The 22,816-nt window shown below is 51.1% G+C and overlaps 10 protein-coding genes across 10 annotated transcripts, besides 1 other annotated feature; 4 read left to right on the forward strand and 6 right to left on the reverse strand.

Annotated features, from left to right (window-relative positions):
• Positions 1 to 22,816: part of a sequence feature (contig 1.131 1..116788(1)) that runs on past both edges of the window.
• On the forward strand, positions 787 to 3,563 carry ANIA_07714 (uncharacterized protein; the record flags this gene model as incomplete). The annotated part of the gene is made up of 4 exons (XM_675891.2): positions 787 to 815; positions 1,052 to 1,225; positions 1,293 to 3,366; positions 3,414 to 3,563. Exons 2-4 carry the CDS (start codon positions 1,086 to 1,088, stop codon positions 3,561 to 3,563), a joined length of 2,364 nt encoding a protein of 787 aa, XP_680983.1. The 5' UTR covers positions 787 to 815; positions 1,052 to 1,085.
• ANIA_07715 (dolichyl-phosphate beta-glucosyltransferase) lies at positions 4,376 to 5,698 on the forward strand (the record flags this gene model as incomplete). The annotated part of the gene is made up of 3 exons (XM_675892.1): positions 4,376 to 4,492; positions 4,539 to 5,294; positions 5,354 to 5,698. 3 exons carry the CDS (start codon positions 4,376 to 4,378, stop codon positions 5,696 to 5,698), a joined length of 1,218 nt encoding a protein of 405 aa, XP_680984.1.
• Positions 6,092 to 6,829, reverse strand: ANIA_07716 (putative cell wall protein; the record flags this gene model as incomplete). Its single annotated transcript, XM_675893.1, has 1 exon — positions 6,092 to 6,829. The coding sequence occupies one exon, from the start codon at positions 6,827 to 6,829 to the stop codon at positions 6,092 to 6,094; it is 738 nt and encodes a 245-aa protein (XP_680985.1).
• Positions 7,543 to 8,778, reverse strand: ANIA_07717 (uncharacterized protein; the record flags this gene model as incomplete). Its single annotated transcript, XM_675894.1, has 1 exon — positions 7,543 to 8,778. The coding sequence occupies one exon, from the start codon at positions 8,776 to 8,778 to the stop codon at positions 7,543 to 7,545; it is 1,236 nt and encodes a 411-aa protein (XP_680986.1).
• On the reverse strand, positions 10,010 to 11,060 carry ANIA_11006 (uncharacterized protein; the record flags this gene model as incomplete). The annotated part of the gene is made up of 3 exons (XM_050612072.1): positions 10,010 to 10,116; positions 10,169 to 10,225; positions 10,281 to 11,060. The coding sequence occupies one exon, from the start codon at positions 11,058 to 11,060 to the stop codon at positions 10,293 to 10,295; it is 768 nt and encodes a 255-aa protein (XP_050468030.1). The 3' UTR covers positions 10,010 to 10,116; positions 10,169 to 10,225; positions 10,281 to 10,292.
• Positions 11,476 to 12,714, reverse strand: ANIA_11004 (ATG3/ATG10 family protein; the record flags this gene model as incomplete). Its single annotated transcript, XM_675895.2, has 2 exons — positions 11,476 to 12,134; positions 12,185 to 12,714. 2 exons carry the CDS (start codon positions 12,712 to 12,714, stop codon positions 11,567 to 11,569), a joined length of 1,098 nt encoding a protein of 365 aa, XP_680987.2. The 3' UTR covers positions 11,476 to 11,566.
• Positions 13,294 to 14,410, reverse strand: ANIA_07719 (putative cyclin; the record flags this gene model as incomplete). The annotated part of the gene is made up of 3 exons (XM_675896.1): positions 13,294 to 13,935; positions 13,994 to 14,276; positions 14,316 to 14,410. 3 exons carry the CDS (start codon positions 14,408 to 14,410, stop codon positions 13,294 to 13,296), a joined length of 1,020 nt encoding a protein of 339 aa, XP_680988.1.
• Positions 17,171 to 18,502, forward strand: ANIA_07720 (uncharacterized protein; the record flags this gene model as incomplete). Its single annotated transcript, XM_675897.1, has 1 exon — positions 17,171 to 18,502. The coding sequence occupies one exon, from the start codon at positions 17,171 to 17,173 to the stop codon at positions 18,500 to 18,502; it is 1,332 nt and encodes a 443-aa protein (XP_680989.1).
• On the forward strand, positions 18,886 to 21,025 carry ANIA_07721 (translocon subunit SEC61). The gene is made up of 5 exons (XM_675898.2): positions 18,886 to 19,018; positions 19,109 to 19,209; positions 19,264 to 19,431; positions 19,502 to 20,577; positions 20,628 to 21,025. Exons 1-5 carry the CDS (start codon positions 19,009 to 19,011, stop codon positions 20,707 to 20,709), a joined length of 1,437 nt encoding a protein of 478 aa, XP_680990.1. The 5' UTR covers positions 18,886 to 19,008; the 3' UTR covers positions 20,710 to 21,025.
• On the reverse strand, positions 20,976 to 22,505 carry ANIA_07722 (glutamate N-acetyltransferase; the record flags this gene model as incomplete). The annotated part of the gene is made up of 3 exons (XM_675899.1): positions 20,976 to 21,070; positions 21,148 to 21,995; positions 22,054 to 22,505. The coding sequence occupies 3 exons, from the start codon at positions 22,503 to 22,505 to the stop codon at positions 20,976 to 20,978; spliced, it is 1,395 nt and encodes a 464-aa protein (XP_680991.1).

The raw sequence follows: 22,816 nt of genomic DNA on the forward strand, positions 1-22,816 counted from the left end.
AATTCAGAGTAATATTGATCAAGTAGCAGTCGTCAGCGTCCTTTCTTAAGCAAGGGAGACCCGTCGTATTGGGTCTGGTCTTCAAAACGAGTTGAGAAGTGCACAGCGGAGGGGGTGATATAAAGCCAAGTGGCACGAGCAGGCTGGAGCCGGAGAAGAATCGAGGCAGCCACTCACTGAGTTACCGATGCTAATATCCAGGATGTTAGGATGCACAGACCTGGTGGTTTAGTTGAGGTACTTGGTGCTGACAGTAGTCAGGTGATGCAGGTGGGATGGTTGCCTCTTTGGTCTGATCGGAGGAGGCAAGAGTATTTACAAAACATACTCAAGGCAACCTTATACCGGCTAGAAGCGGTAAAAGAACAGTGAGCCGCTGAGTCCATTCCAGCCAGATAAGGAGAGCCTGAACGATCAATGGGATAATATATCAATGTCTGGTACGAAGGAAAAAGTAAAGAAGATTGAGAGCACGAGGCAAGGCAACCGTGGTGGAAGGAGCCAGGCGCCGAGTCGCATTTAATCCCCGACCATCGAGAAGAGCAATCTCACGGCATCAGCATCTTTACTTTTGTCTTTAACCAAAGTGGTTATCTCTTCAGCCGGAATAACTATTATTGATTCCAACATCTTCTCTATCCATGTGCTGAGTGGAACCCGGGAACGACTCCGCGCCAGTCATCGTGTGTTCTAGGCAGAGAGTGTTGGTCTACTAGTTGCCTAACTCTTCATCTTAAATGCCTGCATCTCCGCCAATTGAATCTACAGTCCCTGCTTTTGTTCCCTCTGATGCTTCTTCGAAGTCGTTTCTGCAGGTAAGTTGGTGCCCAGCTGCAGCGCAACGCAGCTTGATGTCATCACCCATCCCGCTAAAACAATACCCTCGTCTCGTTGTTTTCTCAGATTCAATATCCCCCACTTTCCCATCAGGATCCATCCCGCGCAGCATCTCTCACCTGAGTGATTTGCTCGCATGTGACTTTTGAGTACATGTTCCGAGACCCTTCATACCATTCTTCGTCCACTCGGCGGTCAGACACTGATCAATCAGATGACGCGTTCCAGTACTTGGGTCAACCTAAACAATGAGCGACAAGAGTGTCAGTGCTGGTAGGGAAACGCTCCCAGTGCGACGCCGGTACAGCGGAGATCGCGATCTTAATGCCAAACAGCCGGCGGGCACCGCGGGCTCGGATGCGGCACTGGAAGGGAGCAGCTCGCCTGGGTGAGTGGAACGCGCGTCCGCTGAACTGGAGCATTTATAGGCTGGTAACTGTCTAACTGATGCGCAGGAGGACGCCCATGGCATTAGCATCGGAAGATGGATCGATGAATTCTAATCGCGCTCAATATTCTGCTACTTTCTCGTATACCAATACGAGGACTGATGACTTGAATTCCAATCCTGCAAGCGATAATGTCGTTGAGCTTGCGGCCTCACATCTTCGCCAGGGCCTTCGCCCGCCACGCAAAGCCCAGGGATCTCGTTCAGGAGCTCCGCGCAGTCGCCCCGTCAGCCGGCCCGGAGCGGACAGCTGGACAGGAAAGGCAAGCGCGGGCAGCGAGTCTCGACTTCGGTATTCTGTAAACTCGACAGACGATGTTGGCAGTGCTGACGGTGGCACATCGCGGCTGCAGCACCAGCAACTCCATTCGAACTCCGGCTCAAACGACGGACGGTTCCCGGTCACCGGGGTCGCCAGGCAGAATGAAATCGGCTCCCTCTCGCGCGCATCCGGTCAGCCGACAGAAGACTCGAGCTACGGCCAGGAGTCCGCGCAGCGTTTGAGCAACGAACAGCGGCCAGCTGGAGGGGTTTTTGCGGCTGACGGAGGTACAGCATCTTCTAGGCTCTTGCTACAGGTAGACACTAAACCTTTGACAGAAGAGGAATTGAGAAATGAAACGCAAGCCATCTATTCGGGAATACTCATGGCGGAAAAGAAATGCATAGAGTTATTCAAGCACCATTTCCAGAAGAATACCGAATTATCTCAGCAAGAGTGGCAGATGTTAGTCAGTCTACACCGTGTCCTACTCGAGGAATATCACGCTTTTTTCTTAGCTTCCCAACAACAGGCAGCGGGGCCCGCCGTCAACCGCCTAGCAGAGCAATACGCCATGCCTAGTCGCTTGTGGCGATATGGCATCCATTCTTTGCTTGAGTTGCTGCGGCACCGACTTCCTGGCTCCCTAGAGAGGATACTGGCATTTTTCCACCTGGCGTATGGCTACATGACCGTCTTCTTAGAGTTCGTGCCCAAATTTGAAGACACTTGGCTAGAATGCCTTGGTGACCTGTCACGATACCGCATGCTCGTCGAAGACGCCGACATCCGTGAGCGCGAAGGCTGGGCTGAAATTGCAAGGCACTGGTACAACAAAGCTGCCGATAGGAATCCCGACATTGGCAGGATCCAGCATCATCTTGCGCCACTGGCCCGCCCCGATTTTGTGCAGCAGCTGTTCTACTACACAAAATCAATGGTCTGTGTCCATCCATTTGGCGGCACTAGGGATAGTATACTTCATCTGTTCAATCCAGTTCTGAAAGCTCCAGAAACATTGGGCGGTCTTAAAGAGATCGTAGCAGCCTTTGTGGCTGCACATGGTTACCTATTCAAGGGCGAATTGGGGAACCCGTTCGAGCGTGCATGCTTTGACTTCTTATCAATTCTGGAACTATATATCGGTCGACTGGGGCCTACCTTCAAAGCTCAGGGTGTCTACATCTCGTCCTGCAATTTCGCCGCAGTGCTTGAATATGGAGCGCCCAATGCACTTCTACCGCGCGAGTTCCTCACAAATGCTGCCCAGTCAAAGTCTATGGATGATATCTATTTTGCCTCCCACCGATTCTGGACGCCTGTGGGAGATCTCAAGACCATAGAGGCCGACTTCCTGGCTTCTAGGAACTCGGACACTATCTCGCCTGTGGTCTTTTACGCCGCTTGTTTCACATTTCAGACGTTGTCAATCATGCTGGATCAAACTGGCAACAAGAACGTTTACCCGTCATTCCATGCTTCACTGGCCTTCCTTTGGAGCCTGGCCCGGACACCAACTAGTATGAAGAGAGTCGAGGTTATAGTACCATGGCAGCAGATTGCCACATTCCTCAACACCCTAACCCGCAATTTCACCGACTTTACTCTTATCGAAGGAACCGATTTCCCCAGCCAAGGCGACGATAGATGGCTTTTCGAGGACTTCCTGATTCGCGGTCAAGTTTGGAGCCAGAATCTGTACCCGACGGACTTTTTTGACAAAGCCCCAACTGTTGATGATGGCCGAAATCTTGAACCACCGTCTCGAGACCTTTCGCGGATGCACAGATGCTTATGGCTTGGGGTTAGGCTTGCTAAGGTACGCATGGATCATACCGATAACGACAACGTACTAACTATGCCTAGTTCAACCGTTGGATGACATATGATGCGGCTTCTCGAAGGTTCATGGCTACTGAGTTTGCGTCGGACCTGGATAAGATGGCTCGGGAACACAGCCCGTTTTACGGCAAAGGCCTACAAACGGAATCAAACTTGGAAATGCATGATACATAATGATATTCAGGCATATCATCACTCCAACAGTTGATCATCTATCTACCTCCCTGCGCCAAGAGATCGCAACTCTCAGGCCACACCAGCACCTAAATGCCATTTTCAAAGAAGCCAATTGTGTACGCACACACACACACACACACACACACACACACACACACACACAATATGGATTTGTCCAATATGAAATCTGGATACACGATAAAGTGGTGTGGGGATGACGGAGTCGCCGGACAGTCACCTTCATTAGAAGATGAGGAAGTGAGACGCGTCGGTAACAAGCGAGGAATGTCGTGAGATGCCTGGTTTGACAAAACTGAGCCGTGAAGGACTTTCTGGGAATAGTCAACATAAACGCGTCTCAATGTGTAGCCAAGGCAGAAATATAATATATATAATACCATTGTGTCGCCACTAAGTGTTCCATCATCAGCTTACGTGCAATGCGGAGTATACTCCTCAGCGTGGCGGTGCTAGTGTGCTTAAGCCTTGCCGTCCTTAGCGGTGGGGAACCCACGGCCCGCCAACCTCCCCGGTGCCCCCGAAAGGACAAGCTGGCGACAGGAACAAGCCAACTCGTCACTCGTCACTCGTCATCTTCCCATCTTCTCATATTGAGTACTGAAATCCATAATGGTCATTGTATTCTGTGTTAAACCTCTGCCCTGTTGATTACTTTCCGGCAAATCCTGTCGCATGGCCGGTCAGGAGCGCGCTGTCATCATCCCATGAGAGCTCTATAGCTGCTCAAACCTACATACTTCTTCCTATTCAACCTTGCAATTGATCACTCAGACGTCTAATCGCTCACCATGCCAGTAACGGACTGGGCTGATATCTGCGTGCACTGCGCTGAGCTTCTCACCAGCGTGCCTCTCTCGATCATCATTGCCGCGATTTGCGCTACTGTGGCTGGCGTGTTTGTTTCTGTACGTACTTTCCAGCGAATTACTTCGCCCTTACTAATTTCAGCAGTTCTACGCTTTCCTAACCCTAGTTGCCCCGACCCCCCGAGAACCCCTCCCCGAAGAAACAACCTACCGCACTATCTCGAAAGATGGATCGATCACAGAACCGCAGTCTCTACCATCGTGGCAACGTCCAGGCTCCAACAAGGCCGACCCTGGAGAGGCTGAGCTGTTCATGTCTCTTGTCGTTCCGGCCTATAACGAGGAGGACCGACTGGGAGGTATGCTGGAGGAAGCTGTGAACTACTTGGAGCGAATGTATGGAACCTTGGCGAGCAGTCGCAGCGAAGGGAAACCCCTGCGGCAACGGAAGACCGCCAACGGACACGCAAACGGAATTGCGAATAGCAACACAGAGACTACACCGCACAGGAAAGGCTGGGAGATCATAATCGTATCGGACGGATCGACGGATAACACGGAAGAGATGGCGTTTTCCTTCGCGCGAGACCACCAACTCTCGTTACATCCAAAGGGCCACGCAGGCCCTTGGACGCCTGAACCTCGAGAGGGCGTGCACATCCCGCCCGGAACAATCCGCGTTGTAACCCTGGCCAAGAACCGCGGCAAGGGCGGAGCCGTCACGCACGGAATGAGACACGTCCGCGGGCAGTACGTGATTTTCGCTGATGCCGACGGTGCAACCAATTTTGCGGACCTGGGCAAGCTCGTTACCGCATGCCAGGAAGTCGAAGATAGCCACGGCCGCGGCGTAGCCGTTGGATCCCGCGCTCACATGGTCGGAAGCGATGCCGTCGTCAAGGTATGTCCTGTTGAGAACCACCCAAATTGACCAAACCAGCCATATCTAATCGCCTCTAGCGCTCCAAACTACGTAACTTCCTCATGCACTCATTCCACCTAATCCTCTGGCTCCTTACACCCGCGAAAACCGCCATGATCAAAGACACCCAGTGTGGATTCAAGCTCTTTTCGCGAGCGTCTCTGCCCGCCATCGTCCCCTACATGCACTCCGAAGGCTGGATCTTCGATGTCGAGATGCTCATGCTCGCGGAGTTTGCGCGTATCCCCGTGGCCGAGGTCCCTGTTGACTGGCGCGAGGTTGGCGGAAGCAAGCTTAATGTTATTAGGGATAGTGTGGGCATGGCGTGGAGTTTGGCTGTTTTACGCGCGGCTTGGTTGTTGGGGGTATATAGACGGACATAGTGTGCTCTTAGTGGTTAGTTAGCTATAAGGGCAATTTATCATTTTCCTTGGTGTTCGCTTTTTCCTTTGGATGATTCTTTGAGGTATTTGGATGGCTTTAAGTAGACGAATTTAAAAAGAGAGAAAATCGGGTAGATGTCCAAGTGGTAACCATTCACCGCATCAAAGTAATTACCATTATTATTAAGTATCTAATCTGTATAAATCCATCAGTACCCTAAAAGATGCAATATACCTTTACACCTTTCGCACCAATATAGATGATAAATAGACAATCAAACGCCAGGATAAATAAATCCATCTACTCATACAGGACAGAAGTTAGCAGTAACCAGCAATTTCAAATCCACCTAGCTCAGGTTCTATCGACGTTCAGTGTCAGCACTGGCGCAGTCACGCACAAGAACAGCTCTTCCCAGCGTTTGGCTCCATCACAGGCCGAGGCTTTGACTCCACTGCCTTCTCAACCGGGTTTTGAGGCTCGTTCACGAACTCAGTCTCAGCCTCGGGGGCAGGTTCAGGTTCTGGAGCAGGGCACGTTTCGATCTCCTCCTCAACGGGCTCTTCTGGTCCCTCAATCACAGTATTGTCTTCGGTCTCCGGAATAGGAGTATCATTTTCACTCTCCCCTGTTTCAGCAGGGGGCAAGGGAACAGGCGTATAGAGGTCCACACTCGGGGGCACCGAAGTTGGAGGCGGCGGCAGAGGGAGCGACGGCGTCGGAATCTCTCCAGGTTCCTCAATTACCTGAGAAGTAGGAACTGGTGTTGTCTCCGGTTCGTGGTAGTCCTCTTGATAACTTTCCTGATACGTATTCTCGTAATAATCGCCCAGATTTAGCGACGGGCCATCAGGTATAGCGATATTGATATCTGAGCCGGCTTCTGTATAGCCGATCGCTTCTCCTGAATTTGAACTGGGGTCGGTGTTCTCGGTATATGTGTCTGTAAAAAAGTCGTGATCATTGTAGACTGGTCCGTCGGGGATGCTAATAGCGGTGTTTGTGCCAGTGTTTGTGGATGTGTCGAGATTTGAGCTCGGGTTGAATTGTCTGCGGCTTAGAGCGGGGTCGTTGACTGGCAGGGAGAGGACGGTACTTGTGGTGAGGAGGAGGGGCAAGAGGAATTGCATGTTGAAGGTGCGTTTGGAGGGAATATATGGTTGCTGTTGATGTGAGATAAGACAGTAGGAATGAGTGATCTTGGTGAATATTGGATATATCGATGGAGAAACAAATGAAATGATGAGAGTGAGTGGCCAAGATTGAACCAGTTCTATCTGAAGGAATGTAGAGAGAATATTTAGAAGGTATATATGGATGATTGAACGAAAGACTGAGTGCTTAGGAAGTGCGAGCAAAGAGGCCTCAAATGACCCTTATATAGCCCCGTCTCCATTGCCTAATCTCTTAATGTATACAAGGGTTTTGTACCGTTCCAAGGGCTTCCTAGACAGTAAGCCCTCCCAGGGCTTTCCCGTAGTTTATTTCCATAGGAACGAACACAGGAAAAATTCATCAAGGGCGAATGGCCGCTGCTGCTCTGTATACATGTGCTAGGTCTGGCGACGGAGCTGAGACAGACGCAAGGAGTGAAGGGGGTGGTGACTGGCTCGTGATATATTCAGGTACTATCATGATGAGAGATGAAGGAAGGGATGAGGTAGCCCAAACCACAGAAATCTCAATGCATCAAATCCGTTTATTCTGTGTGTACATACATCATCCCAATCATTATGGTGCACTCAGTCAAGACAAGAGTGTAGGGTATAGATAGGCCAAACAAGATAGAAGAACAGAGTGGATTCAAGGGCACCATATAATAAAACAAACAATTTCCTGGCCGTTACATGGACTGTCCAAATGCAGTGCCAAAATTTGTTGTATTCTTGAACTTGATCTCTGGGACCTCCTCGCCCTGACCCTGACCAGAGGGATTGTCGAGGTCCGCCTCGTCCTCATCCTCCTTCTCCCTGTGCCCTAGAATCCGCTTCGCCTGGCCAAGGAGCTTCATGTCAACTTCTTGCAAAAAGTTATCGTCGTGACTCTTCTCATTGACCAGGGATAAGGGCCCTTGGAGGGCCGGATCATCTGGTAAATCCACCACCCCATCAAAATATGAGTCAGCGCGTTCTGTAGGCTGGTGCAACCGGGTAGCGGGTGGATCAAGGGGATCTTCGGCGAGGCCCATCTCCCCAGGTGACCCCTGCGCTGTATCCAAGTCGCGATCGATGACAACCATCGGAGTGTGACCAGCGTCCCGCACGAGGTTGGTCTCGGGCGGGCCTAGATCCGAGAGCTTGAGCTTTACGCTGCTGCGGCGGTCCATGGACGGCCTTTCTCTTTCCTGTAAAGTGGAGGTGGGCGATGGCTCGCGGGATGAGGGGGATGGTGGCGTCATAACCCGGGCTACGACGTCTGGAGGCAGCGCTGTTGATTTGAGGGTGATGCCGTCGAGGCTGCTATCGAGCTTCTCGATAGGTACGGGGATGTTCGCTAGTGGTTCGGTTGGGTGAGATTTCGGCGAGAGTGCGGCGTCTAGGGAGGGTTGAGGCGCCCCTTGCTCTGAGACTGAAGGTAAATGCAGGTGGCTTTCTGATTTTTCTTCGTCGGGAAAGACCCTCGTAGGTCGGCTCATGGGACTCGAACCCTCCCATACCTGTGCAGGACTACTCGTAGAGGGAACGCCAGTAGAAGGTACTATGCCTGCGCCGACCGCAGGTGCCGTCGCAACGCCTCTACTCTTCAACAAAGCCTCGAGTTCCCTAATTCTGGTCTTGAGCAACTCCCGCTCTTTCTCCCACAGTTGCCGTTCTTCTGCGAAAAGAGTCCGCTCTCGATCGAAATTTATGCGCTGACGTTCAAGCAATGACCGTGATGCTTCGAGGTACCCGATCGCCAGCGTCGGGAGTGTCTCCTTTGCCATTTCCAAGCGCCTGTGGCCGAAATTCAGATTCAAAGTGGGGTGATCGTTTGGCACCGAGTGCGACCGTTTAATCGGTGTGCTGGTGGGCGAGAAGCGCACCTCCTTGTAGAGGCTGCCATGCCCGTTCGGGATTTTGGTGGCGGTCGCTGACTTCATGACTGTGCTCGTAGTGTCTTGTCGAGGTGGAAAGTGGACGGGGGGCCTGTGACTGAGACAAGCCAGGGGTCGGGTGTTATTTGCCCCTCATCAAGGGATGATGGCTGGTTTATCTGGTCTGCACTACTGACAGACGGTCAGTAGACGGTGTGGAAAGAGCAACGATTGACGCTGATGGTGGAGACCGTCTCCGGCTTCCCCAGCTCGCGCTACTACTCCGTCGGCCGTATTGATGGAACGCTGGGCAGGTTGGGACCGTGGATCAATCACCAGGAACCAAGTGGGAGCAGTCTAGGGAGCTGGCCACACAAACGGGGACAAGTGGGCGCAGCATTCAACGCTAGACTGCAGCGTTTGGGTTCACAGCAGGCAATCAGGCAGAAGGAACACAGTGCTTTGTCAGGACTGATTGATGCACTGATCAATAGACCTAGCAGATATTTAGATGGATACAAATCGCAGGTGCCAAAGTCCAGTCTGGACAGAGTAAGAAGCAGCAAACGATGCAGAGGGGTATACAGCGCATTATATACCGTCAACTCGAAAATAATCCATACTCCGAGCACACTCTGATTCTCAGGAATCTGTTTCCGCATCCTATAGGGTGAGGGCCCTCACTGACTTGCTCCTCCATGACGTTATGTAGGTATATTTCTGCTCACAAGATATTTAACACCAGAGCTTCGCACATCTCTTATTTAGCGTGACTTGACACGATAATCCATGGGCCTACTATGCAGGCGGACTCCTTGAAGCTTGGTTTTTGCAAAATATCTTAGACAATTCCCCGTATGGCACCATATTGTTCAGCATCGCAACTATATCATTGTTTTGTCATCCTGCATGATAATCTCGCGCTGCAAAACTAACCCCCACCTAGCCTGGCTTCTCGCATGTCTCATGAACCGTGCCGGGTGTACTAAGCCAGTCCAAGGAAGTTTCCGGGACAGAGATCCATAAGCTTGACATACTGATGGGACCGCGGGGATCGGAGGAGTTCAAGTCTTCCACACACGGCTCCCTACATATTGGCGGCTTTTTCCCGCATTGCTCGAAACGTCATCCTGCAGCTCGTGCGCCCCCAACCCAGCCACAGGAATGACCGGCGGCTTGATCTTCGGTGTTTCTTTCGCCCCGCTTGTGCTTGAGAATTATTCTCGTAGTATAGGTGGATGCCTTGGCCGAGCTCGAAATCATGGTTCGTTGCTTTATGCCTGCCACCAATGAAGACAATCAGGTAGGGATCGGTTCGTTTCCCGTGACAGTACTCGTGAAAGTCACCAATTTCCTTGATCACTGGCACTGGTTATGCAAGTCATGGAGCCGGTTGCGAACAGCCTAGTTAGTGGTTAGCTTTGCCCGCAAAGGCAGCAGTGTAACTTGGATGTACCTGAGGTCGCGTTCAACGATCAGTATCAACACATTGTGTTCTTGGTATAGACCACTGCTTTCTCGATGTTAGCTATATGTTCATCTATGGAAGAGCATCAAATCGAACTCACCTCTACCCCAGATCAGCTCACCTTAACCAAGCTCTTTGCATGCCCTTGCTCCAACCCAGGAACCTTGAACGTCGCACTTGACGGCAAAAAGTGCAAATCCATTTCGACCCTAGCCCTTAACTTGTCGTTGTCTTTATCCCTGGGCTCAATGCCTCCGAACACTTTGAGCAGATACCTAACCCCCGTAGCCAGCACACTTCTCTCGTCACACCATGGCCCAAAACCAGCATCTCCACAACAGGCTAAAAACCACGGGTCAAAGTAAAACACCACGCCCCTCAGATTCGGCAGCTTCTCTCTGACAACTCTCGCGGCACGCTCGTACTGCCGGAAACCCCGTTTGACTGGTCCGGGAGTATTATGCACGAACAAGTAAACCTCGAACCCGATAGACCGGATGCACGATCTCGCCGTAGCAGAGAGCGTATCCAGGAACTCGCCTAGATGATCTAGGTCAAAGCCATTGAGGAAGAAGAGCGTGTGTGAAGTGTAGAGAAAGTGTTCGACCTCTGCGTGGATCTGGCGGTTGACAGATAGGAGAGAGAGCGTTTTACTTCGTTCATTTGGGCCTTCACTCTTGCTGATTCCGACCCAATTTGGAGAGATGTGCAGCGAGCGGTAAATTGCGCGCGTAGTGTATTTGTTGCCTGTGTCGTTTATCACGATCAGAGGTTTGCTATGTTGCGTTAGGGTTGTGTAGGGGGTCGGAATGTCAAGGACGTAGGAGTAGATTTGGAGGCGGAGCTCGGGGGGTAAGAGCAGAAAGGGAGATTCTGGCATCGATTGTAGTTTGAAGCGATTGTGTGTAGGTGTTGTTGAGTCGTGGACGGAAAGCTGAGTTGGTGACGAGATGCGTGAAGGTGAAGGCCGGAACCTAAGATTTTATAGCTTATGGAACGATGAGCCCAGACATGGTTCTATTGCCAAGATACAATCATCACGAAGCGGGATGAACTCGCAATTACTTCGGAGGATGCCGTGGGCCTGTCAGGAGGCTGCGGTGAGGCCGTTGATCAGGCCACTGCGATATCTTCCCACTGCAGACATGTAGAATCTTGGCCATGCCAACATATTGTATGACTCGGAGGTGGAAACAGCACGATTCATGACATCGGCCCCTAGCGAGTAAGAATAGAAATGTGTGGTTATTATAAACGCAATACTGTCTTTGTGATCGTATCGATCATTTATCAACCTAATAACCGTAACGCCTAGACCAGGCAAGAAAACATGAACTCCAAGAAATGGTGAAACACAAAGCAACGCATCTCAATTTACCGCAGATATCATACCCCCATGGTGAAATCGTGCTCAATACCTGGCGTCACGCTGGCAATGAACTTCAAGAACACGACAAGATACTGGTCTACTCGAATTGCAACCTCCTCTTCCTCATCATGCTGAAGAACTTCCCATTCGTCTCCGCCCGCCTGCCCCTTATCGCCCTGACACTGTTTTTGGGCGTCACCAAGGGAAAGACCCTTAATGTCGTCGACAAGACCCTCAAGTCCACTCTCTGGCTGCGCAAGCTTAGCTTTTTCCTGTGGCGAGGACGACGCAGCTGTTTGCTTAATCTTTTCGCGGCGAAGCTTCAAGGCAGCGTCGGCACGGTCGAGGAGCGTCTTCATGACTGAGGCGTGGCGGCACGGGTGCACGCTTGCCATTTGTAGACTCCCATCGAACCAAGGGAAGTCCTCCAGCGTCACGGTCTTATCTTTGTAGTCGCCAACGATATCCTCCATCATCAGCTTGGGCGGCAGCGGCTCAGACGGTGACAGGTAGCCGGATAGGTAGAGACGAGGGGTCCGATAGAAGTTTGAGTAGGTGATGTATAGGTTGTAGGTTCGGGTAGGCCTACATTTTGTCAGTATACCAGCACCACAAAACGATAACGAAATTCGTACTGAGTAGTGCTCGTTGTCCCTGCAGGTTCACGGATGATAGCTTCCTCGTCATCATCATCCTCCATATCCGGAATATCCTCTTCTTCTTCCACTTCTGCCTCCTCCTTTCCTGATTCATCAACGGTCCTCACATCGCGAATCGTACTCTCATGGCGCTTTCCACCTCCACCCGTCCTCAACCATCCATCATTATCATCGCCTCCATCTGAATCCCCCGCACCCCCAGATAAAAAGTCCCTGACTATCTCATCGTCGAGATGTGCATCACCGGCGAAATTCTCGTTCAGTCGGCGGTGGCAAGGTACCCCGCGCGTCACCAGGAACTGCTTACCCGGGGGAAGGTACGAGACTCGCTTTGAGGGTGATGAGGCGTCGCCCCACGACCAGGATGGAAACTTGTAAACAAGATAGTCGCCGGCAAGGACGAATTCTTCAGGTGTGATCTGGCCGGTAGTGCGGAAGGTGGACGTTCGTGAGACGGGGGCGAGGCGGTCACGCCAGGTGGATAATGTCGAGTGGAGGATGTTCATCTTAGGCTTGCTTCGTTTTCGGGTCTTGATGCATATGAAGCCGATGAAATAATGGGAATTGCTGGATGTTTTAGCAGGGTGTCTTGCGAGAGTGTTAAAAGGCCAGAAGCTTATCAGAAGACCGATGTGGCGGTCGCGGTAGTAGCCTGGAGCACGCGGGGTAGATACGAAGTACATCATCTACTAAGCCCATTCATCAGGTCATGTGCTTACGGCTCGTTACCAAAGCACATGCACTTGAATGTAAGTTAGTTCATATATGGATTAAATTGTGTTCATGTGTGACTGATGCAATCTTTCAGCCCGTGTCTTGATCTGAGGCCTGTATAAATGTTGTTCGGACGCGGCTTGGATATTATCTACCGTCTACCCAACTCTCCCTTGGCGGTATAGGATTTTCCAGAGCGTCCACAATCCAAGGTCATCGTCTGGCGATTATTCCCGAAGTGAGACGCTGGGTGCCGGACCGAGTTGGCGCTGGGTTCCCCCCCTTTTTTGGGAGCTGATGAGTATCGGCGCGAAGCAGGGCCTTGTCTCAAGCCTTAGGCTAATAGGAGTTTTCTTAGGAAACTTGTCTGTTCACTCTCCAGATTCCAGCATTTGTCTCCGCTCAATCTCAGCCTCTACCTCTTCAACATCCAGCGGAACGGTGCGACCCTTCCACCTCTCCATTTCTGCTCGCGCAAACCCTTCCATACTCTGCATTCCAACAACCAGGAACCCAAGGTCCTCCCGGTCCACATCAAACACTTCCCACCACTCTCCATCAACAAGTTTTACTCCTCTCTCTCGCGCCGCTAAGTAGATGGAGGCTACCGCAAGGGCATTTGGCTGATGCGTGACAAAAAGAAGTTGCGGGGAGAGAAGGCTCGAGTTGAGATGCTCGAAGGCTCTTCGTGCAACCTCCGTTGAAGAGACACCTAGCGTCTGAAGGTAGGTTAGGGTGATGGTGTGAGGTAAAGCCACGTGCGTATTGAATCCCAGTGTGCGTAAGATAACTGACTCGATACGGAGGAGGATTTGACGTTGGGATTGGTATCCGCCTTCGGTAAGGTGATAGCGCGTAGGAATGGGTTCATTCGGCGATCCTTTCGGGTTCACGAACCATAGAGGAGAGGCCTCTTTTGCTAGAAGAAACGCGTAGACAGTCAAAACAGAACGCGGAGAAGTCGGTTGGAATGAGAGCTTCGCTGTCAAGTAAAGGGCGGCGGCAGAGACGTCCTACTCACAAATCAAGATCAGCGACGGCTTCTTCTCGCATACCACGAGAATATTATACCTTTGCAGAATATATCCGGAGACTTCCTCCCTCTGGACCCAGCCAGAAACGGGTGAAGGTCACGATAGCCTGAGCGATGATGTCCTGAGACAATCGTAGTAAAACACCAGCGGCCTGAGTGAGCTGAGTGCCGGCAAAGCGAACAGATGTCTCCAAATCAGTCGGAACACCATCGATGGCTGAAGAAGAGCTCGTCAATTGTTCCGGGGTTGCAAGCGCATTGGAGAGATATTTCAGATTAGAGGTTCCGCGAGACATTTCGGCAACCCTTAGAAGATAAAGCCTAAATTGCAGTAGTATCTCATCAATCAAGCATTCTTACAGCGATCTGAGCTTCCATGTGACTGAATATAAAATGGAGTTTGCTGTAAATGTTGAACCTGCCTCATGAGCTACGAAAGCAAGGGTCTTGGCCATTACTAAGCAATATTAAAGGTCAACTGAGAACAGACGACGTCACTTAACGACATCAATAACAGCTGGCTAGTAGGCGAATGCTGTTCGAGCAGCATACTGGAATGCAGAGCTGTAAACCACGGTAAAGCGATGGGATTTATGTGGCTGTCAATAATCACCAGGTCTATATTATCTAGGATGACTTATTGGCAGTATGATGGAACGTCTTCAATCGCGGCTTGCAAATTGAAAAATATGCCACTGGACGAGCACCTAGCAGTTATGGATATTATCTCTCCGCATGGACCGACTATAGTCTGATATATTCGCCTTGTGAGGGCTCCCCAGGATCATAAAACTAGAAGTATCTTCTATTCAAACCTTCAGTGTCTCGCTGTATCAGCGCCTTTATTTACGATTAAGATAAGCTCCTTGTCCGTGGGCAGTTCAGGCGGGGTGTCGTTCATAGGGCAAGGGTACGTATAACTTACCAAGGGTAGATCATGCCGGTAATCGAAATAGGGCTTGTCCGTTCGTCTCTTCGGACAGGTACATCTGGGATTTTCAATAAACGGCGAGGAAAAGCATTGAGCCATCAACGCTGCCATGTCATTCAACTTTACCAAATCCCTTTCCGACCTTGTAGCTCCTAGTCAAAACAGTCTTTAAACGTCTCCAGCTCTAGGCTCAACTACCAGTTAAGCGGCTGGACAGCCAAAGCTCTAGCCTTCGTAAAAGAGGTCGGTGTGATTTGGAACTGTCGGTATACATGACCCAATCGGGAACCTGGACTTCTGGGGATATACCCACGGGTACCGTGAGGAGCTCCGCTATAAATTAAGATTTCTGCCGGGAGGCCAACTAAGCAAGGTTTCTTCCCCGTTTTCAGTCGCCTCATACCTCGTGGTTGTCATCTGGCGGGATTGCCGGATGACGCTGCTATGCACGGTCTCTGTAGAATGGGACTCATCGAAGGTAGCTAGCATTAATTTCAACGAGAGTTCTGGCCGGCCAGCTTCAGGTACTTTCGTTGTATTTTCACAGACCAAGACTTCTCCCAGAAGGAGCCACCTCCTAAACTCATGGGCTTTAGAGTCCAATTCATTGCCGCCTTGCGGTGCAGAGCATCTATTATGACCTCCACATTCTGCTTGGTGAGCGACCAAGATTTATGCGCACAAACTAGTGCCGACATCGAGTATTCATCGCGAACTCAGTGAAACTGTCTCTCGGTGGGCTCTGTCTTCACATGGATTGATATTTGTCCAAGGATTTGGGAAGAACGCGACGGTCGCGAGGAGATTGCGAACCATACTTGATATAACAACGCGTTCTCACACTCTTGCTGCAATCCAGGTCGGTTGAGTCACCAGAGGGACTGAGTATGCAAGCGGGCGTTGACTTACTACGTCAAATTCCATGGATGTGGACTTGGACATTTAAGCCAAACATACAGCAGCAGATCAGTGTCTACGGGGCTAACTCGGTCATTCGATGATATCTAAATACTCCCTAGATACCCCAGGTAGATGCTAAATGACATACCCAGCCAGCCATGTAGTACTGGCTGTATGATGTAAGAATTTCTCTAGAGCCATATGACTTCGTGGTATATTATAGGTTGGTACGTCGTTTTCTCACTCGAAGCTGGATTACCCTGATAGTTCCAATGAGCTAAAGAAATCATGATGGATACAAATGGCTGATGAATGGTATTCCAAGTACGGGAGGTTCTTCGTAGTACCAAAGAGAAGACAGCCCTAAACGGGCGGAATTCGCAAGCTCAGCTTAAGATTAAGACCGTTTCATGTATAATTCACGCTTCGGCGAGGTCTGGACTCGAAACAGCTGTGGCAATATTCACTCGAGATGAGACTAAATGCTTCTCCTTTTATCATCAACCCCAATCAAAGTTAGTGTCTGAGCTTCTGTTTAGCGTGTTGCCCCAGCATTCGGTGGAGCAAGTCGAGCAACGAGATTCGTTCAGCCACCGCATTTTCATAAGGTATACCAACCTCCGTGATATTCTACCATCTGAATCTTGAAAATTGCCTGGAATCTATCGACTAACCTATGACTGTCACCTTTGTCAAACACCAGATCGTTAGCTGAGACTAGAATAGGGAGTATCCTCGAGGTCAACAAGGCTGTGGACTCCCTGACAGCACGTGCGGATCACCCACCTTCGTTAGTTTATCGCTTGGCGCCGTTTCATTGACCTCGACCACGACTCCTCTCCCCCTTGACGCCTGTCTTGATAGGGGACAATTAACTGAAACTTCCCTTTGCCCCTCAGTAGTGTCTCAACCCGTACTGTCATTTCAACACGACCTCTATTCATCACCCCGCAGCGTTGCAAGACAAGCCCATCTCTAGATAGGGGACACTTGAATTGACGTTCTTCGGGCTACCTCAGGCAGGCTTCAAGTGCGTGACTGCATCGGATTTGACTTCCCATCGACGTGGCATTCCAGTTCTCGTCCGGCTGGCCGGACTTTACAGCATTCCGTTTCCATTCCAGGCGAAGCTGCCTTTTCTGCTGACCAGTCAAGGTCCAGCTTGACAATGCTCGCTGAACCACAACGCCCTTCAGCGGCTGCCACGCCAACAATCCCCAGCTCGATACCACCATCGACCCGACCGGTCTCTCCTTCCACGGAAGAAGACAATCATCAACCATACATTGATCAACGTTTTTCGTACATAGAGACCCCTACCGCTGCGCTAACCCCGAGCTCACAAACCTTGCTCCCACGCCCGGAAAACAAACATATCCCGTACATGTCTTCCCACCGTCGGGCAAACACAGAAATTATCCAACCGCGCAATCCTCGGCAGACATCTGGGCAGTTGTTCGGTGACCAGTCCCACAGTTTCGAAGACCTCGACTACACTCGAACGCGTCCGGCTCCCTCGAACGAAAATCTCGCCAGGAAGAGGCTGGAGGTCGGCGCGAGATTTTTGACGGGTTTGTTTCAAGGGAAGTCCGAACAGGTCAACGTGGGACTCCTGCACCGACAAGAGGACCGAAAATCTATTGAAACGGAGTCAACGAGCATGGACGACTCTAGCACCGGAGAACAGTATATCCTCTCATATACCACGCCGACCTTCACGAGCCGATCACAAAAACGCATGACGGCGCCGTCCCCTTTGAAACAAGTAACGTCGACAAATCCCCTCTCGTTTTTCGGCCGGATGCGTCCAGGCGAAAGTAGGCTGGATCTTCCCGAACCTGCAGACGATGAGTTCTTGAACCTCGATATAGGCGCGGCGCTGTTCCCTCCCAGCTCGAACAATCTGAGTGACCAGGAAGCTTTTAGTGCATTGCGAGACAATGCAGAAAATATTATTAAACGGTTGCAGGCAGCCTACAAACAGCGGACTTTTGCCCTACATGAGGCGCTCAGCGTAAAGACCGAAAAACAGGAGGAGCTCGAGGAAACAAAAACGCGCATCGGGCACCTGAAAATTCAGCTGGATGGAATGGCGGAGAAGGTCCTCCGTCAGGAAAAGGCTATGAAGGCCATGGCGGAAGAGCTTGAACAGGAGAGGCAGTTGCGCCGTAAAGAAGAAGAGGCCCGAAGAAGTGTTATGCTAGTCAAATCGAGCGCTGACGTCGAGAGCGCCTCGGACATTGCTGTTGAACTCCACGCCCCTAAGTGGAACTTGAAACGCCAGAGCAACAGCACCATCCCCAGTGATTCGGGCTTCGAATCGGGCGATGAGAGCCAAGCGGAAAGTGTGTTCTCCCGCCGGGAAGGTCTCGAATCGCCCCCTTCAACAATCACAGGGTCTCCAAACGTCTCTCAAACCACCCTTCCCGCCCCGCCATCTGCCACCGTACAAGCCAGCCAGAGAGAGTCTAAACCTTTACCTGCGCCGCCAGTTCGCGAATCTGCCTATAATAGAGTCATAAAAGGACTCGCATCCAGTGGTATTTCTAGCGCGTGGACAGGCAATTCTTCCAAGTGCAGGATATGCTATGGTGTGCCTTCATCTGAAGCCTGGAGCGTCATGGGCGTCCTGAAAGAGGAAAACAAAGGCCTTAAGACACGACTAGGCGAGCTGGAAATGGTCATAGATGACTGCCTAAGCCTGGTTGGGCCCTGACAGGGAACAAAACAGAACATAGCAAATTGGCGCTTCCACTTTAGTATGATAGTTTACGTTTCGACCCTGATGGTTACTGTACAAATACCTTGTGCTCTGTTTTCCAGACACTGAGCCGGACATTGTACGATAGGAATACTGTACTTAGATGAACATAACGAGCGATATACTTATGATAGAATCAGTCTATGCTACGCCTGTCCAAACTATCATACTAATTCTCCATAGAACGCGCGATCTCAGGGTCAAGCTCCGTTCGGGGGAAGCGACCAAGTGGCCTCAAGCGGTTTAGCGTGGCTGGGGCAGCGAAACTCGAAAGTGGCCAGCGAGGCGACTACAACTCCAACTCCTCCCTCACCCCTTCCCTTCCACGTCGCTACTTTCTTCATTCAGTTTCTCCTCCCTCTTCACTTCTTCCCTTCACTCCTTCAGCTGGCAACATACCAGCTACTTTTTCCCCTTTTACTTTGATACCCATTTCTTGACCCAGCTGGGAGGTGACCACAATGAGCGGACGTAAGTTCACACTCGATCGCAAAAGCAATTCTGCGGCGCTGTTCTCCGAATTGCCTCAATCTAAAAAGCAGTACTGACGTTCATGGATAGTCCGTTTTCTTGATTTGATCAAGCCTTTCACGCCCCTCCTTCCGGAGGTGGCAGCTCCCGAGACCAAGGTGCCCTTCAACCAGAAGTTGATGTGGACTGGGGTAAGTTCTCTGGTGGCCGCCGTGCGAGATTCAGCCAGCTCATCGATACTTCAGTTGACTCTTTTGATCTTCTTGGTCATGAGCCAAATGCCTTTGTATGGTATTGTGTCCTCTGACACATCGGATCCCCTCTACTGGCTTCGTATGATGCTGGCCAGTAACCGGGGAACCTTGATGGAATTGGGTATCACCCCTATCATCTCCTCCGGCATGGTTTTCCAGGTAAGTCTTGCAGGCCGTACAATCGATTTCCAAAGAATTGTGATTTACTGACTCAATTGCGCCTGAATAGCTCCTTGCTGGTACCCACCTCATTGACGTCAACCTTGACCTTAAGACCGACCGTGAGCTTTACCAGACCGCTCAGAAGCTCTTCGCTATCATTCTCTCGTTCGGCCAGGCTTGTGTCTACGTTTTAACTGGTCTCTACGGCCAGCCCAGCGACCTAGGTGCTGGTATCTGTGTTCTGTTGATCGTTCAATTGGTTGTTGCTGGTCTCGTCGTCATTTTGCTCGACGAGCTGCTCCAGAAGGGTTACGGCCTTGGTAGCGGTATCTCTCTTTTCATTGCGACTAACATTTGCGAGTCCATTGTGTGGAAAGCTTTCTCCCCAACCACCATCAACACTGGTCGTGGCCCTGAATTCGAAGGTGCCATCATCGCCCTCTTCCACCTCCTTTTCACCTGGTCCGACAAGCAGCGTGCTCTGCGCGAGGCCTTCTACCGCCAGAACCTTCCCAATGTCATGAACCTGCTGGCTACCCTCGTCGTCTTCGCCGCCGTTATCTACCTCCAGGGTTTCCGTGTCGAAATCCCCGTCAAGTCTTCCCGCCAGCGTGGAATGCGTGGTTCCTACCCTGTTCGCCTGTTCTACACCTCCAACATGCCCATTATGCTCCAGTCTGCCCTGTGCTCCAACATTTTCCTTATCAGCCAGATGCTGTACTCCCGTTTCTCCGACAACATCCTTGTTAAGCTCCTTGGTGTCTGGGAGCCCCGTGAGGGTTCTGCCCAGCTCCACGCTTCATCTGGTGTCGCCTACTACATGTCTCCTCCTCTGAACTTCCGCGAGGCTCTTCTTGACCCTATCCACACAGCTGTCTACATCACTTTCATGCTCGTTGCCTGTGCCCTGTTCTCCAAGACCTGGATTGAGGTCTCTGGCTCTGCTCCTCGTGATGTCGCTAAGCAGCTCAAGGACCAGGGTCTCGTCATGGCTGGTCACCGTGAACAGAGCATGTACAGGGAGCTCAAGCGTATCATCCCCACTGCTGCCGCTTTCGGCGGTGCTTGCATTGGCGCTCTGTCCGTCGCTTCTGACCTTCTCGGTGCTCTCGGTAGTGGTACTGGCATTCTCCTTGCAGTCACGTAAGCATGTCGTTCTTCTCTCTTCTTCAAAGTCTAACAAAATCGCGCAGTATTATCTATGGCTACTTCGAGATTGCCGCTCGTGAGGGCGATATCGGTGGAGGTCTCAAGGGCCTCGTCCCGGGCAACTAGACTGGGTTTCCTGGTCATTTCTTCGTTTCTTCAGCTTGATGAGTTGCATAAGCAATATAAGATGTGTGCTCATACATCTTGGAACTTTATTCGCGTTTCCAGGCGGTGAACCGTTGTGGCTCAGGCAATAATATTTGGATGTATTCTTTCGGATGTGAATGTATGGGAAGGTTCTTCGCATCTCAAGAGGTTGATTTTGCTTCGCTTTGGAAAATAGCGATAACCGTACATAAAACCGAGCTGGTTTGTAACTCTAGATAAATCTTTCAAAAGCCCCTCTGGCTTGTATTATTATCAACGCTGAGAGTCTTTGTGAGCCATATTTGCATTGCATCAGTCGCTTTGTAACTCCAATCTATACCTATATACCCAATCAAGTCCTGTAGTCACCATTGATAGTGACGTACTCATGGCTGAAGTCGCAGAACCAGTACACACCTTCCTCACCTCCTAATTCACCCTTCTCACCACCACCAAGGTCGACGATGATCTCCAGATCTTCGTCTTGAAGAATAGCACTAGCACGCTCCTCATCGACCTGCTCGGGCTCTCCGTTCACAAGGAGTTTGAGCACGGGGCTCCCATCAGCAGGCTTGAAGCTAACGCTCGTCCGCTCAGGCACAACAGTTCCCGGCGCAACACCCTGCGTGTAACCGATGGCACAGAGAATACGCCCCCAGTTCGCATCACGGCCGTACAGCGCCGTCTTAACAAGCGGAGACCTTGCGATAGTCGACGCAATGAGCTGCGCAGAGGGGTAGTCAGGGGAGTTTTGGATCCGGACGGTAACGAACTTGGTTGCGCCCTCGCCGTCTCGCACAACGAGCTGCGACAGCGATTGAAGGAACGAGGTAAGAATATTCTGCATGACGACGTAATCGTCATTCTGTGTGCTATTGATCGGTGCGCCGCCTGCAGCTCCGTTGGCCAGGATCGCAACCGTGTCGTTGGTGCTTGTATCGCCGTCGACGGAGATGGCGTTAAAAGAGCGTGCGACAGAGGTCTTGAGCAGCGATTGTAGGGCTGAAGGGACGATTGGTGCGTCTGTGGCGATGACGCCGAGAAGTGTTGCCATGTTCGGGTGGATCATGCCCGCGCCTTTAGTCATGCCGGCAATGTTGTAGGTGCGACCAGGTGAGGAAGGAAGAGTGAATGTTTGGGAGAGGAGCTTGGGAAAGGTGTCCGTGGTGCAGATAGCACGGGCAGTGGTAAGCCAGGCATCGTGGGTTGATGAAAGAGATGAAGTGGCTTCGGGAATCTTGGAAAGGATCTTAGAGATAGGAAGACTAGAGAAATTGGAATCTGTTGGCAATCATTTGCAAGTCATGACGATGAGAAACATACCGCTGCCCAATAACACCTGTACTCATAACGAGCGTCCCGTTCTCGGCGACACCAGTATACTCATCCACCTTTGTAGCCATGCTCATCGCATCTTCAAGACCGCCCTTGCCGGTAACAGCATTCGCGCAGCCCGAGTTGATAATAACAGACCGGATCCCTTGACCTTGAGTCGCATTAAGTATCTTCTTGCTAACTTGCACCGGTGCAGCCTGGAACTTGTTTGTCGTAAACACTGCGGCCGCGGAGCAGGGCGTCTCAGACGTGATGAGCGCAAGGTCTGGGAACTTGGTGTTGGATGCTTTCACGCCAACGTGAGTCCCTGAGACAAAGAATCCCTTCGGATACGTGCCCGAGGTGGGAATGTACTTGCGCTTGCTGGCTGGGATAGCGGCGTCCACGGGTGCCGAGTAGCAGCGCATTTGGCCCTTCACCATACGGGTGAATGTAGCCATTGCGGCTGTAGGTTGAGCGGAAGGAGCCATGGGCTGCCCAGCTGGGATGGTATTTAGTAAATAGAGGGAAAGGAAGGGAAAACAGCTCAATAACAAAGCCCGGAGATCTGAAGGATATAAATACCTCTCTCGATGACTCAAATTTTGGAGCTCGATCTGCGACTCAATTCTTGATTCCTCAAGGCAATGTGGACGATATGTCCACAGCCAGATTAGAAAGTGGCCCTCCAATAGAATATACCCAATGCCGGTATATATCCCCAACAATACTGTCGGCGCTATTTATCTATCCATTAGCAGAGCTGTGCGAT

The sequence above is a fragment of the Aspergillus nidulans genome, chromosome IV, assembly GCF_000011425.1.
Source record: "Aspergillus nidulans FGSC A4 chromosome IV".
NCBI lineage: Eukaryota > Fungi > Ascomycota > Eurotiomycetes > Eurotiales > Aspergillaceae > Aspergillus > Aspergillus nidulans.

Bases quoted from the DNA above. Each gene is read 5' to 3' on its own strand.
- ANIA_07721 (XM_675898.2), top strand. The intron at 19,210-19,263 runs GTAAGTTCTCTG...TCGATACTTCAG, and splicing joins AGAAGTTGATGTGGACTGGG to TTGACTCTTTTGATCTTCTT. The intron at 20,578-20,627 runs GTAAGCATGTCG...AAAATCGCGCAG, and splicing joins GGCATTCTCCTTGCAGTCAC to TATTATCTATGGCTACTTCG.